General features: G+C 39.8%; 1 protein-coding gene across 1 annotated transcript in view; it reads left to right on the top strand.

Annotated features, from left to right (window-relative positions):
• MACROD2 (mono-ADP ribosylhydrolase 2) overlaps positions 1–18747 on the top strand; it is a gene marked incomplete at its 5' end in the record, with an annotated part of 853200 nt that overhangs the window by 786388 nt on the left and 48065 nt on the right. The window contains 2 exons of the mRNA XM_080342121.1: positions 4800–4883; positions 17040–17102. Coding sequence (XP_080198247.1) covers positions 4800–4883; positions 17040–17102 — 147 coding nt within the window. The remainder of the gene's footprint in view (positions 1–4799; positions 4884–17039; positions 17103–18747) is intronic.

Below are 18747 nucleotides of genomic sequence, written 5' to 3'. Positions count from 1 at the left end.
GAAAACACAACTGAGATGTAGACTCATTGTATCTGTACCAGTTTCTGTTTGAAGAATGTAGTAGAATGAAGTGGGGGTTATAGAATCCATCCTAATTTAAAGCTAGTGGCAAGAACTAGAGGAAAAAAAAAACTGATCCTGGTCTGGTGTCAGCTGAAATCAATGAGAATCTGTCCGTTGACTTCAGCACACACCAGATTAGGGCTTGGGAACAGCTAGAGCCTTAGCTGGGAGTAAAGAATAACAGATGACCAAATGTGTGTATTACTGAGTGATGGACACATTGTGAAAGTGATCTGTCTTGTGTTTCTGCCACCCCGAAGTGCAAATATCTCATTATGTGCAGTAAGGCCTTTCTTTCTGTGATTTCTCTTCAAAATAAATAAGGGAATATCTAGGTTACATCTGCCAGATAATTTCCATTAATATCTACATTAATAGTATAAAATAAACAGGCATGAATGATCATTTTAGTGAGTTAATCACATAACATCACTGCATATATTTGATGTACTTGAGTAAGAAAAACATTTAAAAATAAAAATAACATAGTCATATTAAATATAGATGCTTAAGACCACTCTTTTAATGGCATTTGGCTCAGAGGATTTTAACCCATCAGTTTTTTTCTGGATTCTGTATCTCATAGCAACTGCTGACTTAACAGCACCATTTAATTCAAAGTGCTTTGATGTTATCGTGTGTCATACAGTTTGCTGTTAGAATGGCTTGAGTCAAAGGGCAGATATAGCAATGGTGGGTACGGACCTGTGCAGTTCTATGTCTCCGCTTTCCTTTATGAATTATTTCCTACATAGGCAAAGAGAAGGACCAGATGACCAAGTAGTCTTGTCTGCCTTTAACTTCAGTGATTTAACAGTGCAAAGTCATGATGCTTAATGTTTTAAGCTTCATTAAGGGAAGATTATTCTAAACTTTAACTTCTGAAGGACTTGGCTTTTATGCCCATAGATTCACATATCCATGCACAGAACTGTGCAAAATAAGCCCTAATACTGCCATAATTATGGGCGCAATTGCAGTGATTGCATGTGGAAATTAGAGAAGCGTGTGCTATTATGAGAAGCACTGTCCAGATTCCTACACAATGGTATTGCATTATTATCCACTGACGTAAGTTAATTCTCTTCCAAAAAAAAAAAAAAAAAGAAACACATGGAAAAGTATTTCAATTCTGAATCTATATTCTCCCTCAACCTGTTCAGCTTCACTCTCCACCAGGTACCAAAACCTTTTACCTTTTGACCTCATCTGTATGAATGCTGCCACACTACTGTCTCTCATTTCCCCTCTAATAGTTGTTCATGATAAATACCCTGCTGGTTATCCTGTTCGTATCCTGAGCATCCTAATTAACCACCTATTCATTGCTTCAGAAGCAACAGCCAGCTGGGATGGCAAGACGAAGGTTCTCATTCGCACTAACAGGGAAATCTCTATTGTAAACAATTCTGTATAAATCCAGAATTTCGTTGTATGTTGTACTGTGTGCACATTCTTGGGTGCTCTTTTTGGAGGGAGGCCTTCTGGTTTAGAACTGGACTTGACAGCATTAGGTTCATGGTTGGGCTCGATGATCTTAAAGGTCTTTTCCAACTAAAATGATTCTATGATTTTATTTTTTTTGTTCTCCTAAGATGAAATTAGCAATCACTTGTAACCAGGGAGATTTGGAAGTTGTGAGGGATTTAGGGAACAGCTTACTTGGAGACATACTGTGACATTTAAGTAGCTTGTTGACCGTCTGAATTAACCTATAAAGAAGAATCATTTCTCCCAGTGTTAGAGCTCAGAAACCTTTTTGCACAGATGATGACAATTAGAAAAGCTTTTAGTATGATCAGTTCAGACACCAGTCTAGGTGTGCTGTTTTTAAACACAAATTTGCAGGCAAAATTTCTCTAGCGCTTGGCTAACTGTTCTGGAAGACTGGAGAGCAGAAAGGGTTAAGAGTTGTGTTTTGACCAAAATGAAATTATTTTGAAGCTTCCAAAAATCCTTTTCTGTCTCTGGAATGAGAGTTATCTGCTAAAAAAGCAGTGAAATTGTGATTGAAATCTTGTTCTCCTGGGCCAGTGGCTCTACATCCTTTTGTGAGCATTTTAATGCTTTTTATAGAGTGAAAAAAAAAAAGATCATTTATTTTGAGATAGTAACAATTCTGTCTTCTCCCTCTCCATCTTTGTGCTGTCAGTTTACATGTTGGCTACATTATCTAACGTATTCAGATACTCCTGAAAGACCTGGCTGGACACTTGCACTTAAACTTGACTGACATTTGACTTGTGGGACTGGAGGAGCACAGATTGGTTAGGTGATAAAATTCAACATCAGAGGGGTGAGTGTTGATTGAAACACTCCTATTGATTTGGTCCCCTGATGTGAATTGTTGTCAACCAAAAAAGGGAACATAGCAGGTAGTTCAGAGTGGCGTTAGAACCAAAGGAGCCATACATCAATATGGTCCGCTATAAATATTCAAGTTATTTTTTTAAAAGAATGGGAGAGTGTTGGCAGGAATCAATGTTTGAAAGCCTGGTTATTTTCAGGATCTTGCATTTATATTGAAGTTCTTGTTGAACTCTATCACCGCTGCTCCTGAGTAACCCCTTCAAAGGGTTGACAAAGTGTGTCTTTATTTGGCAGGTTTTGCCTTTATTTTTCCCCACAGTATTTCTTGTGGTTACTCCTACATTCTCACCACTCCAGAAATAAATTCATCTTAGCACTTCAAACCTCTTGTTTTCTTCAGAATATAGTATTTGAATTTCAAATTCAGATGAGCAAATGTGATGACATGACACATGACGTGTCCTATGATAAGTGCTGTCAGGAAAGGTCTACTTCCTGATACCAAGCCAAACCTCAAAGCATGTTCTGCTTTATTCTGTAGCTTTGTTTACTGATCGCTAAGGGCCCTTTGTGCTCTCTGAACTATACGGAATTCTATAATGAAACAGAAATACCATTGTAGAAGAAACTTTGAAGAACAATAGTCAGTTTGGCTTTTTTGGGGTCATGCTCATTCCTTAAAATAGAGCAAGTGAGGTGGACTTTAATTACTCACATACGGTTCTCCACTGGAATTTTTGTTCATGTTTTGCCAGCATCCCAATCCATGGCTCTTTCATTTGTTTTCTTTTTGGGACGTAAATACAGTAGAACAAGAAGTTTCCCCAGACAGCTGGCAGAAAGCATTTCTGAGTTTCCTGGGCTCCATGCAAAACCAAAATTCACTCCTTTTTTGTTTCTTGGACAAACACAATATTCCCCTTGACCTGCAAATTCCCTTTCTCCATCCTCTCTTACTTCTTTCATATTCCTGTTTGGAAATTTTTAGCATTTTGGTTCTAGATGTAGAAGTTGTGGAAGGGTAGGAGATAAAAGGATAGTATCTACAGCTCTTAGCAGAGCTGAGTCCTTTATGAGAACCGGGCATCAAACTGCTGAGAGCTGTTTAAAAATGCAGCAACATACAGAGTAGATGATTGTGTGGGGTATGTATGACAGCAGAAGAGACGGGAGGTTATAAAACACTTAAGCAATTTATGATACACGTGTAGACAGCTTTTTTTCCCAGTTGCTAATTAGCTAATCAGTTTGAGGTAATACCATGATTCTTATTTTCTCACAGCACTGCAATAGGGGAATATAAGGCAATGTCATACATTTTCCTAAATTTCCCAGATAGAATTGGTCAAGGTTTCTTTCCAGCATGCACAAATGTATGTTTTCTATAGGCATCTCCTTCACAGAAGCCCACAGGGAATCAGGAGGTTTGACAGAAAGTCATTTTTCCGTCACAGTTGAATAAATTCAATAGGTGAAATGAATTGAGTTTTAATTCTCTGCCTTTGTGGTTAAGCAACAGTGTTTGAAGAATGTTTTAATCAGTGAACCTGCTTTCATTAAATGTCTTAATTACAAATACTTTATGATTAATTTCCAGCTTGTGCTCCCTTTTGTACTAACAGACTTTCTGTGCTACCAGTATGTACCTTGAGGTCTGTCTCATCAAGCAAACAGTAATTTCATTCTTTATATGAAAACGACAGGATATCTTGAAAATGTTGTAAAAAAAGATCAAAGTTTTTGAAGTTTAACCAACTGACAGTAAACACCATGAACTTTAGTCCCTACAAATAGGGGAGACCTTAAGCTTCACTGGCCCCAGTTAGAGTTTTTACTTAAGAGATTTTCCTTTTCATCCATCGTCTTGTTGCTTTCTGGCAAAAATGTTGGAATGGATTTTTTCAGTCAGAACATTTCTATCTTGTAAAGCTTTCATTTCCTTAACTTCACTATCAAACTTGCTTCTCTCATTTCATTACTAATTTCGGTCAATATTCATTTGTTACTCTATTATAACATTGAATGGAGAATTGAGCTGAGAGGGAAAAATCATTTAATTCAGATTATTTCTCCACACTTCCATAATGCAGTATAATATATATTACATTAAAAACTACGAATTAAAACTTTTTTTTTTTTTCTGAAGAGATTAAGAGCTTGTGAAGAAGCAGATTATTTTAGTGTGAGTTTTTTTCACCGCTGCCATGTGAAAGTTAGGGAAATCCAGTCCAAGCTGAAGGGTACCTATTATGACTTTAATAACAGATGATGCAGTCATTAATTTTAATAATAGAAAGATAGGAATTGGGCACTGACTGGAGTGCTGAGATAAGATGTGGTCACAGCTGTGGTGTCATGCATAGTAATATTCGATGAAGTAAAACAATTTCAAAATAATATATGTAGTTATTTTTTTCTGTTTAAAGAAGGATTGGAACAAAAAGGCCAGCCTCCATCTCCCACAAAGAGCAAAGCAGAGCAGCCTGAGGACCTGCACGATGATGCTGAAGGTGGGTGGCCTGACAGCTTTTCAGAGCTAGTAATCAATTTTGCATTTGGGGGAAAGGTTTACTCTCAATTCTTGGCAAAGAACTGGAAAACCTTCATTAAGAATGTTGTTTGCACACATTTAGAAAGTTCCTTTTGGCCTAGATCATAAGATTGCAATTTTTCTGAATTATATTTATTTTCAAGGTAGATTCAGAATTACAGATGCTATTTTTATGTCATGGACTAGTGATTATTGCTGATATAAAATGAGAAATTCTTGCTGGTTTATCTCTAACCTGTTCTGACTATCTAATTAGTAATAAAAAATGTAACGTGTGTTGTGCAGGACTTGGGTCATAGTCTGGTTTCATTTGATCAGGTAAATCAGCTACCTGCTGCAGAACACAGAGCATTAAAATTCTTTCTTTCTTTTTCTACAAGATATGTTTACTGTATCCCTTTCCACTCCAGTTATGGTGTTTAATGCAATGCATTACATCTATCTATGGTCAGAAGTCAGAGGTGCTTAACATTATGCCCATAGCATTGTTCCTGTAAGAGTGCTTTCCTGTGCTTGAGTCTTCACAGAGCAGCCTGTCCATGTGTATGGAGGTAAATGTGGTCTACATTGACCTAAAATCAGAGCAGTGTATCTTTTCTTAATCTATATCTCATTGGGAGAGTTGTTAAAAGACGGTAACATCAAAGGCTTATTTTCAGAGTGCAGAGTTTCACGTTGCTCTCATATGTGTGGAAGAGCAAAATGCCCTAATGCTGGAGAATTCCCCTTATGAGAAACAGTTAAAAAGATGAACCTTAATCTTTAATCCATGACAGTTCCTTATCCTGGATTCTCTTTGACCTAATGTTCCTCAAATGACATGTCTCATTCTGGACCTCAACCAGGGGCTCCCCCATCTTCACCATTTTGACCCGGTGCTGTGCATCCAGATCCTAAAATATTCTGACTGGGGTATAGTGTGAGTCATAAAGAGCAGAAAAACGTTAACATCTATCACTTTAAGTAACTGCTAGTAACATCCTGTCACTAACATTGTGACTGGTTGTTAATGGCAAGTACTTAAAGCAATAGCTGTCATCACCTGGAAGGTGTGGGGGGACCCAAGAAATCTCATCCTGACCGCTTGTCTTTCCTTTCATGCGGCACTAACCCCAGCTGAAATAAAAAATACCAATTTTACGTTTCGATTATAGAATTCAGTGATGACAAACCACATGTCAGTTTGTGTGTAGGCTAAACGGTGTGCGGGATCGTGGTGTCATTTTCCATATTCCTAAACAGGCGAAACAATAATAGTTCTGATGATATATTTTTATTGGAAGGGTGGCTAAAAGCTTTCATTGTATCAGTGTCAAAAAAGGAAAGAAAAGAGCTGGGAAAAAATGTTTTTAAAAAGTGTAAGGTTTCCCTTCCATTGGAAAAATAACCAATGTTGTTCCACTATTTCTGTGTCTTACTAGATAGGGTTTCCATGTTTACTATGCCTGTCAGTGTTTCCTGGTGACCTACAGTTCACTTTGTGGAGCACAAACAAATGCATTGGAAGGGTGAAGTAAATAGCATGACAATAGAATGATTGCGTGACCCTCGAGCTGTAAAATGCCTGAACTCCTTGAATTTGATGCCGTACAGTAGGTTTTGCTGATGCAGAATTGAGGCCTGTAGTGCATAATCACCACTGCAGAATTTAATTTAGCCTGTGATGAAGCCCCCTATTCCTTAGGCAGGAATCAGGCCTATAATGTTTAGGATTGAAAGGCTGAATTTAGACTTCAGGGTGGTTGTGATGGGGAAAAGAAAAGGGTAATTAAAGTGTTTGCTGAGGGGGGCTGGGGAAAAAACCTGGATCAGATTTCTGTGGCATTACCTGTGCCTCTGTTTTGAAGAGTACTCAAGCTGTTCAGCTGCAGACACTGAATTCCTATAAATTCCTATAATGTAACACCCCTGTGAACCCTTTCCTTTTCAGTAAATGGCATTTGCACGCATTTGTCTGAGAATAGGATTTAGTTTCTACTGTTCTAGTTATTAGCTGTCGGTTTTGACCAATTAAAAGAACTTTTAATGGAGAGCCTTGAAGATTATGAAACCATGTGACATGAACCAGAACTGCATGTCTGACTAATTTTATTTAGGTAGGAGTTTGTCTTCACTTCCAAAATCTGCCTTTTAATAGTTTGTTGGTTTTTTTTTTATTAATCAATTTATTTATTTTTTTATTTATAAGAAGAACTTCTAAATAGCTAATGCATATAGTCTCAAATAAAACACAATAAAGCCAAACTCTGCCTTAGGTGAGCTTTGTTGAATTTTCCTCATGGTAAAACTGAAGTGCTTTGCTGCTCAACATGTTTTAACTTTGGGATAGTTCACATGCTTTAGGTACCTGAAATTTAAAAAGACCAAAAAAATAAGGCAATCAAACAAAAAAAACCCAACCAACCCATAGCTTTTAGCACTAAAAGCAAGTCCAAGGATACTTACATTAAACATAGTATTTTTCTGTTAGTAACGTGACCAGATATAAAATATTTAACAAATACACATTCAGGCGCAGGAAGAACCAGATATTTTTTCCTTTGCTTAATTGTCAGTGTCCTTTTAGACTGAAGATGGGAATACAACTTGCTGTTTTAGCAGCCTCATGCATGCCCATGTGGCAGTCCGTAAAAACTATTCCACCGAGTTCAGTAATATTTTTGCCATAATATTTTTCTCCAGCGTGCCCAGCTGGTTCATTGGCTAGAGGTAATGGAGCAATATCTTTTCAGGGCATGCAGAAATCTCCACAGAAGATCACAGAAAGTAGGCTCCTTCATTATTACCCTCTCCACAATCAAGGAAAGTTGCATAAGTGGCTGTATGTAAGGAGCTTGTTTTGCAGTAAGCTAAAATAAACACTTGACATGCTAATGAAAGCAATTTTATGCTGAACCTCTAGAGTATTAATGGTGTCTGTTATTATGCTATTAGATATATTGTTCTCTGCCTTCAGACCATTGATAGAGAAAAGCAAGTGTGAACTGCAACCTGTCAATGGTTGTATTCTGTAGTTTTTCACGGTAGCGCAGGTTATTGTCTGGGGAAATGTTTAGACTGGATACATGGAGAAACATTCTTTACTCCCAGGCTCCCTGCAGTATTTTCAGGTTTGACATGTGCAAACATGCAGTGTAATTTTCTTCCCCCCCGCCCTTTTCCTGGGTCCTGCGAGAGTAAAATCAGCCAGTTAGAATTTTGACTTTCCCCTCGGTCAGGTGCACTCAGTGACTGAGTGATTGTAGAGAAAAACACCTTCGGCACGAAACAAAACTTAGCATGTCTTACATCAATAGCTTCGTAACACAATCTTAAAGTAATTACATGGGCAAAATGGTGGTATTTGTCACAGCATAGCGGCCACAGGTTAGCACAAATGCCACAGCTCACCTGTTCTCATTTTACCGATTATCACCAAGCAAAAGCAAACAATTTTTGTGAAAGCCTAACAAAACAAACATTTAGAATGTTCCTTATTTCTCTTAGATATCTCCCCAAACATCCTCCTATATGTACTGAAGGGCAAGGTGTGCACAAGATTTTCTTGATACTTGTTTGCCCTTTCTTTCATTACAGGATTTCAGAGCCCGCACGAAATTCTATTCCGAAATTCCTACTCCTTCCATTCCCCATGGTCTGCTGGTGATCAATATTGTATCAAAGACAATTAATATATCTAATAGCAGCAGCATAAATGCCTGATCTTTCTCCTCTTCCAGGAGAAAGATAATCAATCCATGCAGTAAAAGCCATTTCTGTGCCTCCTGAGGTCAGGATCATCCTTTTCATCCCTCAAGGGATGTGAAGACGGAACTGGAGTTGCAAGTTGTCTTGCTCCAGGTTTTCTCATAAGCTTTGCCCGAAATTAATTATTAGATCAGGGGTGTCAAACTCATTTTCACCAGAGACCACATCAGCCTCACGGTTGCCTTCAAATGGCCGAATGTAATTTTAGGACTGTATAAACATAACTACTCCAACATTTATACCGGACTAGATGCTTCCTGATAGACTGATAGGTTGTTGTTCTTATGCGATCACCTTACCTGAAGTTAAGTGTATGTGCGAGGAGCCGCTCTGTTGGAATTGCTCTTCTGGGATGAACTTTGTCTGCTTTCTGCTCACTTGGTGGAAAGGAGCACAGTTTGATGGATAAGCCAAGCCAGGAAGGTCAAACTAAACACAAATCACCTTTAAGATAGTTGGTAAAGTTGGTCCCTTTGCTTGATGGGGTCATCACACTATCAACCCTTTAGCTTTCAAGGGCAACATCAAATGTCTGAAATGTTGCTTGGCAGTGTCAGGAGTTGAGGCTCACCAGCAGGCTCCCGCCTCTCTGTGTGGATGCTCTGTCCACAAGAGACGCCAGTCTAGTGATAGGAGTACATGGTAGAAAATGGGGTCGCATCATATCGAAACAACTCACTGGTTCAGCAGGTCACATCAATTAGGTACGATGCTCACTGAGATAGAGATACCATGACCCCTCATCCCTTTGCCCACAATATTTTTGTCCAGTGACAAAAAGCACGTAGTCTTAGAACCAGAAAGTAAAACTAATTTTACAGCTTAGTCCTTTGATTGTGAGATGAACATAAGGCTTCTTCTTCCTGATATTCCTTTATGGACCACAATTTTTGCAACTTTGCTGCTCACTCCCTAGCTTCATAGGGAGGGATAATAGGGTATGCACCCCCAAAAGTCAACAGTCCCCCTCTGAAATGGGCTTGATCCCCCCTGGGGCTTGGGATTGTGTACAGCAGGAATGCCAATTGCATGGCCACGTTCAATGCATCTTTTCTAAGGGTCTTCTAATACTATGCAGGCCTGATTGTCTCTCTTTATAAGGTGTGGGTTTATATTAACTAGATTTGACTTCCGATTAGTTTTGAAATGTTCTTCTATCATTTGAGAAATTGTGGCTACATTTCTTCTTTGCATCCCACAGGGCAGTAATATTCTTCAGTAGATTTCTGCTCCACTCATAATCTACTGAAAATGAACATCTAGACACATAATTATACTTCAAAACCACAAACTCTCTTATACAGCCTTAAAAGTGCTACTTCTTATTAAGATAGCTTAGAAGTTACTGTATTCTTTTTGCTACCAAAGCAAATCCTTAAATGAAATTTTAAATTAAGATAAAGTACTACAGAAGAAATTCCCTGGGAAGTGTGCGTATCAAACATGTCTGATAAATGGTTCACCTTAATGCAGGTTGGTTATATTTGAAGTGATACTATTAACCCCTGTCCACTTTGGTTGATAGCTTTTTTTTTTTCCACTTCTGTTTTGAGGTCCACCATCTGTCTTGACTGATTACAGCTCTCAGAATATCAGATGATCACCTTCCACTTAGCCAGGAGGAAAACAGGGCGTTATCTGTATTTTTATTTGCTCTCCTAGCAAACCCTTCTTAAAAGATTCTTTTCATCGATGAAGTGACTTCTACTGTTTCATTCAATTGCCATGCAGTGGCTACACAAGACAACGCAGCTCATTTTGGCCTCCGCAGGTGACACGCGGTCCTGTTGTGTTCGCCATTTACCCATTTGGGTTTCTTTTAGCAACTGAATAAATTCGTGTGAAAATGGTAACAGGCAAACAGTTGCAATTCCTGTTTTCATGCTAGATGCTTCGGAGTAGATTTTCTTTCTCCTGAGATGAGCTAAGGTGCAAAATACTAAGTTACTAAAGTGACTAATGCAGTGTTGTCAGAGGAGAATTATACACAATGACAAACGAGCATACCTGCAGGGGACTCATCTGTCAAGGAATTCATTTCTCATTTCTAACCATGATGTGAATAACAGTAAACCGTTGTGATTGTCCAGGCCCAGTGTAGAATACAGGGCTAGTCTCTTAATTCTGAAATATTAATGCAAGACAGTGCATGTTTTGGTTCACATTATATGCTGGTTTTAAAAAACGTGATCTCCTGTGTGGCTTCTCCGTGCATTTCTTCACTTTGTTACGTTGCCTCACCACATGATTTTGTGACCCTTATGTAAAAAAAAAAAATATGGAATAGGTCTCATGTTTTCTGCACCTTTCATGTATGGGGTCCCTTTGTTTCTCTGTCTCTTAGACGGGACTGCCCATCAGGACTCCTCCATTCTGCTCTGAGCTCTGCCTTGGCTTGCTCTTCAACATCCATCAGCTCACTTTTGTATACCATATAACAATGATAATACTTGCATAGCACCATGTGTGTATTTTTTTTGCATCGAAATGCCAATTGAAACTTTTTTCTCTGTACAGGCCGCGTATCATGTGTGGGCTGTGATGTCCATATTCTGGTTACGCTGGAGAGCTCAAGCTTCCAGGAGATGCCTACTTCCATTTCTTTTGAACAGTCACAGTTTCAGAATGTCAGAAATAGCAAAAATCAGCATCTTTGGCAATTAAATTTCATCTCTTGCCAGGCATCTGGATTGCAAAATCTGAATCACACTGTATGTCAGATGGAAGAATTGCACCCAGTGAAAAACCAGCATAGCACAAGGTTCCCAGCAAAGTGGGTTCAGACAAATCTTAGTTGCTTGCAGCTAATTTGGTGCTGTAGCTCTTGTCCCATGGCTCTTCCCTGGCCAGGAAAGGTATAACAAAGCCAAGTTACTTGCCTTGTTGTCCATGGAGGGGTGAGGCGAGGGAACACACCTAGTGACTTTAGCGCGCTTTACATTAGGCTTCTATATTTCTCATGACGTTAAATAGGTGGAATACAATAGTGCTATTTTTAACTCTGAGACAATCCCCACAAGCTATAGCTTTCTCATTCTTTTCCCACGCTCCCTGACAATTCTTAACAAACTGCTGCATGAAAATGAAAACCTATTATTTATTACGCTGCCAGCTTCGCTAGGCCAGGCGCATTGACAGCACATTCGGGTCTGCGGCTGCAGTGAGGTAAATTGTTGAAGCAGAACGGAGGGAGGAAGTCTCATAACTCCATTAAACAATTACTGCAGATAACTCTTTACTAACCCTTCTCAAAATTTACCCCAAAGGGGTTATATGCAAGTTGTGATTAAAACTGACCTAAGTCATAATTTAATTAAAAGAAATTAAAATGCAAACTGAAAATGTTTGGTAACCTCAGGCCACCACCCTAATGATTCATTTTAATGTGTTTGTAGTTCTACAATAGTGGCCTTTTTGTGTATGTGCTTTTTTTGTTATGCCTGATATCACTTTGCCACTGGAATAGTCTGAAAATGGTTGCAGGCTGTACGGTCTTGAGTATATATATAGATATACGTGTGCTTTCTTCTCGTATATTAGGAGTTTCACTGAAGTCAGCATATCCACTCAAGTGTGCAGAATGTAACAGCTGTAAGATCAAGGCCTATATTTTTAATTTTCTCATTAATTAGTTTCCCTGTTGTCCTAGAAGGACCTTCACATCATTAGTATGATTACCGTAGCAATATTTTTGTGCTGTAAAAAAGAGAATTCAGAACTGGCATCCCTTATCTGCCAGATCTTGGTTTGCGTTTGTCATAGAAGCGTGGCCCAGCTTGCAGAGAGACACACGGTCACGGGCCACCCGGAGAACCGGAGGATACACCCAGAATTGCACAGCAAGTGCCATGTGGGGATATAACAGTGTCAAACCCAGTGCCTGGGGCTTTTGTACATACAAAGATATGTGAGAGTAGCAAACAAGATGTGAGCTTGAGGCATTGGCTCTCTATCTCTTTTTATTTCTATTCCAGGAAGGAGATTAGTTGAAGGAACCTTACGCTGAGTGTTGACACTCTATGGATGATATAACTACAGCTCTCTCAGTAGTGAAAACAATTTTAGTGCTAATAACGTCTGTGTTGGAGGATTAGAAGTAGACTGGTTTGTACTGGTTATGCAGACTTTCTTCCTTTCGCTAAAAATACGTTGTCTCCAATTCCACTTTCTTTTGGGAAATGTCTTTTTGTACCCATTTTTGAGACAGTGACTTTAGCCTCAGCTCTAAGTACGTCGCTGACTGCTTGTGGAGAAAGGTACTGCTGAAGAGGGGTAGGTGTATGAGCAAACCTGGCACTTATTCAGCTCTGAAATGGGAAGAGCCAAGAGGCCAGCAGGCTATTAATATTTTTGACTTGCCATGTTTGTCGCAAGAACAGTGGAAGATGTAAAAAGCCATGTACCTGCAGGCTCTCACAGAGAAAATGGCAAGAATACTAAAACCTGCTCTGGTGCTGCTGCAAATTTGTCCTCTGGACTTTCATTAGGGATCTTGTCCCAGCCCTCTCCCATCTGACTGCCGGCTTATTATTTATCATATCATCTGCTTCGTTTAGGGGCTGCTGCTGCAGCTGGCACATCACTGTGCATGCTAAATACCTCTCAACGTAAAGTGGGCAGGCACTCGCAGAGTATCCGGTTTTCTGGTTCAGTTGAAAGTGCCGCTTGCTCCGCCAGCTTGCTGAGCGTGCTGATTGATCGCTGTTTAGCCTGTTTTCTACCAAGTATAAATGAGGGTATATATCATTTGCGAGGGGCAAGAATTTTCTTGCTGATCCCAAAGAAAAAGGCCAAGAGGAGAGAGCAAGCACCTATCAGGCAGTAGTCAGCTTGGCAAAAGAAAACAAAATATATGACCAGAAGGAGGAATTTTAGTGTCTGATGTGCTTATTTTGTTTGTACAGTGCTACTGTAATTCTCAAACTCCTGTTTTTTCAACTGACTGCCATGCCGGGGAAAATAAACAGATGTTCCCATTTGTCTTTTGATGTGGCTCAAAATCATTTACATTTGCTGGCCTAAAATGACACGACATGTCGTTCGCCACTTTTTCTGTCTCCTTTGGAGTGAGTGACAGATTGCTGTTCAATTACTAGTGTAATGGAAAAGCAGATATTGTGAGGACAGCTTTCACCTGAAGGAAATGCAATCGCCAGTTACTGCGGTAGTGGAAAGAGAAGGATGGCAGATACTGTAGAAGCCATCCAGTGGAAAAGACATTTTTATTATTAATAATGTCACGGGGAAGACTCAAGGGAAATGCACTGGGTTTGGCTTTTCTGCCTGGAGAAAAGGAGAGCCAGAGGTGAATAAAAATATGGTGAAAAACCGGCATGCTACTCTTGTAAAATATATTTCCAGCTCCTTGCCTTGAGCATATGCTACTTAAAGCCTTTCCCTTTGCTCTGCACCCAGCTCCAATAGAGAGCAATAATTACAGAAAGACTCCTCATCAGTAGAAGACGCTCGGTGAGAGGCTTATTAGAAGGGTTTTTTAAAAATGGAAAAAACCTGTTTGTCAGGTGCTTTGGGATTAGTCACTTCTCCACCCTGTATGGTTTGTTTTCTTATCAGTGCATTCATACGCCGCTTCTTCCCTTTCCCTGGAGATGAAGAGATTCTCCAGGCCAAGCAGAGCTTAACCCTTCCTTCTGCAAGTCATTCACTTGAGGATCACTCGTCCACTCCTAACTTTTTAGCGTTTCTTTTTCTCTAATTGTATCAAAGTCACTTGGCAGGCACGACACATACGTTCCATGTGCTGATTGAGATTAATTTTCATGTCACGATCCAGTCAGTGTGTTGGGCTGGGTGAGAGTACAAGAGGTGAAGCTTCTGCTTAAAGTATTTTACATTTTTCTTTCTGAAGGAACAAAACGATGTGTTAGACGGAAAACATGTTGAGAATCCCATATATAATGCTGTAATTATCGTTCTATTATACCAGTTTTAGACAGTGAATCTCCAGTGAAATAATAGGCTTAGGGTTGACAAAACGCACTGATGAATATGTGCTTTATCTGATAATCTGACGAACTGGATGATCATTTAAACTTTCTTTTGTAGTTCAACTTCAGTCTGAGTGGTTGAGTTTAACAAGAGAAATAGACCCTTGGCAATAAACATGAATGAATCCTTGAACTCATGGTCATAGTCGTACTTGTTATAATTGATGTAGAAACAAGTGTTGTCTGGAAATATAGTTTTACTTTCTGAATGCAGTAAGGTAGTCACTGAAATGATTTGCAGTGATACATCCGTAGTTACCATTTTTTCCTAATCTGTTTTCTCTGAATGTAAAGTCTTTCTGTGCAAAGTGAAGCGTGTTGCACTTGGCCATAATGAAATCCTGTGTGCTTTGGCACCACTTGTTCCGCAGTGATGCAATATTCTTTTTGGATCTGACCTAATGGTAGAAGATTTTTCAAGTGTCACTGCATTGTTGCATTACAGTATTGTCTCGAACTTACTGTTCCCTTCTGCACCTCCTGATCTAGATGACTTTAGCCCTTGGAAACGCGTCCTGGTGATGCACAGGATTTTTTCCTGTGTTTATTAATTGCTCGCTGCAAAGCTCGCAAAGTCCCAAGCCCATGGTTTAAAAGAAAAGGAGACGAGGAGAGAAAAATTTGTCTTGTAATACAAGTAACCTTCCATTTTGTGTCCAATTTCCTATTGTGTGCAGACAGGCAGAACACTGATTCTGAAAAGAGCACTTTATGATTTCAAGTAGGGGAAGGAGAAACCCAGCTGGTTTTATCAAGCCATTTTGATCATCCATATAATGCAATTTTTTACAGGTTAGAGCTCACAAATGTGCTAAGAAATCGCTATAGCAAGTCATGTATTAAGGCTGGTTAAAATCCATAGGAAGAGCGACCAAGCGGGCAGGAGGCTGGAGTCCCCTCTGGTCCCTGCCCACCTCTGCCCTCTCAGGTGGGGTTTCAAACTCCTGCCCCATCCCCTCTCCTCCTGAGAGCAGCTCTGTGCGGGGTCAGCCTGGAAATACTTCTCCACGAGTCCCATCTGCTGGATGCCAGGCTGTATTGCCTGCTGGAAAGAGAAAGAGCATCATGCCTCAGCCTGCAACTATAATATTAGCTGAATGCAGCGTGCCACCAGATGTACGTTTGCTTCTGAAAAACACGCACTCTCTGTTTGTCTTCCATCCCCCTAATTGCATTTGGACGACCGCTGTTCCCTTCAACAGCCTCCGTGTGTTAAGCAAAAGCTAGGTGGAGGCGCGAGGAACTTTTAACTGCGTTGCTCTGGAGAAGCTGTAATCAGAAAAACCCAGGAGCCAGCAAAGATCACAGCAAAAAATATGTGTATCATTATCAAGACGTTTACAGGCCTGGGAATGAATTTCCTTCCTCCCAGTGTATGTGCTCAGCAGTCAGTTTTTCAAATGCCTCATTAAGGCTGGTACTCAGCTGTTTGCACCGTCTATCTCGCCACGCTGGAGAAGGAGGAGTGTAGCCATCGCATCTGATCCCGCATGCAGCACCGCAGCCTTTAATGTTATTATGAAGCTAAACAAGCTTTCTCCATCATTGAAAATACAGTCTCCCTGCTCTTTTTCTAATCGGGCCAAGCAAAGGTTAAGAGAGCTTGACGTCGTGTCCGTAGATGTTCCCCAGGGTATTACTTTTCTCGGTGGTAATTTGCCATTTGGTACCTGCCTTCAGAAAGGGAGCTGGAGGGAAGAAAATGGATAATGAATGTGAATGCAAGTAGTGGAGAAAATTGGAAATGAATGTGAATGGAAAAAGGGCAAAAACGCATTAAATCCTTGCAATCTTCAGTTTATTTTTTGCTCCTCTTTGCAGTCATTTGATGATGCATTTTTATACTTTATGCTAAGTGGTGTTGTGCCTTTTGCTATAAAATAAAATTCAGGCGATTCTCCCCCTCCTATTCTGACCTTCCATAGCCATTAAAGTAGGTTCTGCAAGTCAGAACGCAGCCCCTTCAAGGATCTTGTGGAAATGTTACTGGAGGAAAATAATCCCAGAAAAAAAATCTTCCCAAAAATACACAGACCAAGATCAAGCAACAATTTCATCTATTGCTGACGGTGTTTAGGGAGACATAACTCTGTTTCGTATACAGATAATTCCTGTTGACATAAAATCTTTAATCTCACCCCTCCTTCCTCTGCTTGAGATGTGAAAATGTGACTATTTTAAATGTAGCTGGTTATGTTTGCAGGTTTTTTCAGTTTACCTTTATATCCCTTGCCTTTTATCACAGCACCTTGCTGTAAACTAGCAGTTTGTGCTGAATTGGTTACAATTAATATCGCTGCCGCTGCTGTTACCTATAAAAAGATGTATCATAAATAATTTTTATGTGTTTTCTTCATTAGGTGGTAACAGCACAGAGGAGAAGCAAAACACCGAAGAAACGGAGGCCCAGAGCCGAGAGGCAGGTTTGTGCCAAGTTCCTTGAAGGATTTACTTAGGTTTTATCCAACTTGGTGAACAATAACCTTAGTCAATGCTATTGAGGGAGAATGTTTGTACATTTTCACCAAATTAGCTCAGCTCTTGAGGAATTCTCCCGTTAGAAACCCAACTCCATTCATTATGAATGAATGTATTGCAATGCAGGAATGCAGACTTCCCTCTTAGCTTACCAGCTTTACATTCTCCCTTTAAGGTGGACTATCTCTAGCTAATCCTCTTAAGTATTAAGAAATAATTTTCCCTCTTTCTACAACAGAGTAGCCCTCTGCATAGAATAGAAATGGGGCAAAAGGAAATTTGGAGAGGGAGGGAGCAGGTTTCCTTTGATGAAAACTGTACTTCTGAAGATTTTAAAGGGTATTTTCAAGTTTTAATAAATTGTCTACAGAAGTCTCGGGGGTTATGAAGACTTAAATGCACACTGAAAGATATTGCATATACTGCAAATGGATGTCAGAGTTCACAAGCAGCAGGTTTTGCAGATGGCATGCTTACAAATTATAGTGAGTTCAATATTTTAAAATATAATGTCATTCTGTGTTCCAAATAGATTTTCTGGGTTTTTTTTTCTGTTTGTGGTTGTATTTTTCATCCTGCTCAACTCCGTTCAGTGCAAAAGACAACTAGAATTAATCAGTTTTCAAAAGAGCTGAAGTAACAATCAAAATGTCTGTAAATCTCCTTATTTCTTAAGGATTTCTTCCAGTGTAGTATTACATGTAACACAATGCTTTTCTTGTTTGGTTTTTGGTATTTTTTTCATTGTAGTGCAGGATGTTGCCTACATATAGTTAATCCAGAGAGCATGAAACTAGCATTTTCTTCAGAACATCTTCTTTAAAATAAACAAACAAATAAAAAAATGTGAATTCAGGACTGTTTTCAGTATGGGGAAGATTGAGCTGAAGAAAGCCAGCTAGTAAATGCAGCAAAAAAAATTTAGAAGGTCTAGATTCTTGACTTCTCTGGTTTCCTTGCTGCATTGTGGCTGTTTCCAGACAAGGAATTCGTTTGGGGAGTCCTTCTTTTTGTCCTGTGCATTGGGCATATTTCTCCCTGCACTCCACAGGTCAGTCTTCTGCTCCCAGGTGTTGACAGCTGATGCTGTCTGCGAGTGCTTGAAGTCCTTCTGTGTTTCATGTCCTCTTTGTCACCTCTTCTGCACGTCCTCACATGAGACAAGCAGTGGGAGGCGAAGCCATAGGTAGTGCAGAATAAGAAAGATTCCCATGGACCTCAGCGGATTTTGGACGTAGACCCTTTATCCTCCCCAAGATAAGCATGCAGTGGTATTTTTTAAGTGCTGGAGGACAACCACTTTTCCTTTCCTGGGTTTTTTGCTTTTATGCTGGTCATATCTTAAACAGGCAAAGGAGACCGGGGAGAAGGAAAAATGAGTTGCTCTGTCTGAATCTGGACTCTTGTTTTGAATCTCTGACTAGGCAGGGGGATATTTTTGCCTGAGCAATATTGAGCTTTTAAATATACCGAATACTGCTTGGCTGCCAGCTCGCCTAAGAGCAAGTGCTGCCAGGACCTGCAACTGCAGAGGTTCCTGTTAAACCTGCCTATACTGCTCTCTGCAGATGCCAAATACAGCTCGCTATG

Source organism: Nesoenas mayeri (assembly GCF_963082525.1).
Source record: "Nesoenas mayeri genome assembly, chromosome: 3".
NCBI lineage: Eukaryota > Metazoa > Chordata > Aves > Columbiformes > Columbidae > Nesoenas > Nesoenas mayeri.
This window is presented reverse-complemented; position numbering and strand designations above follow the sequence as displayed.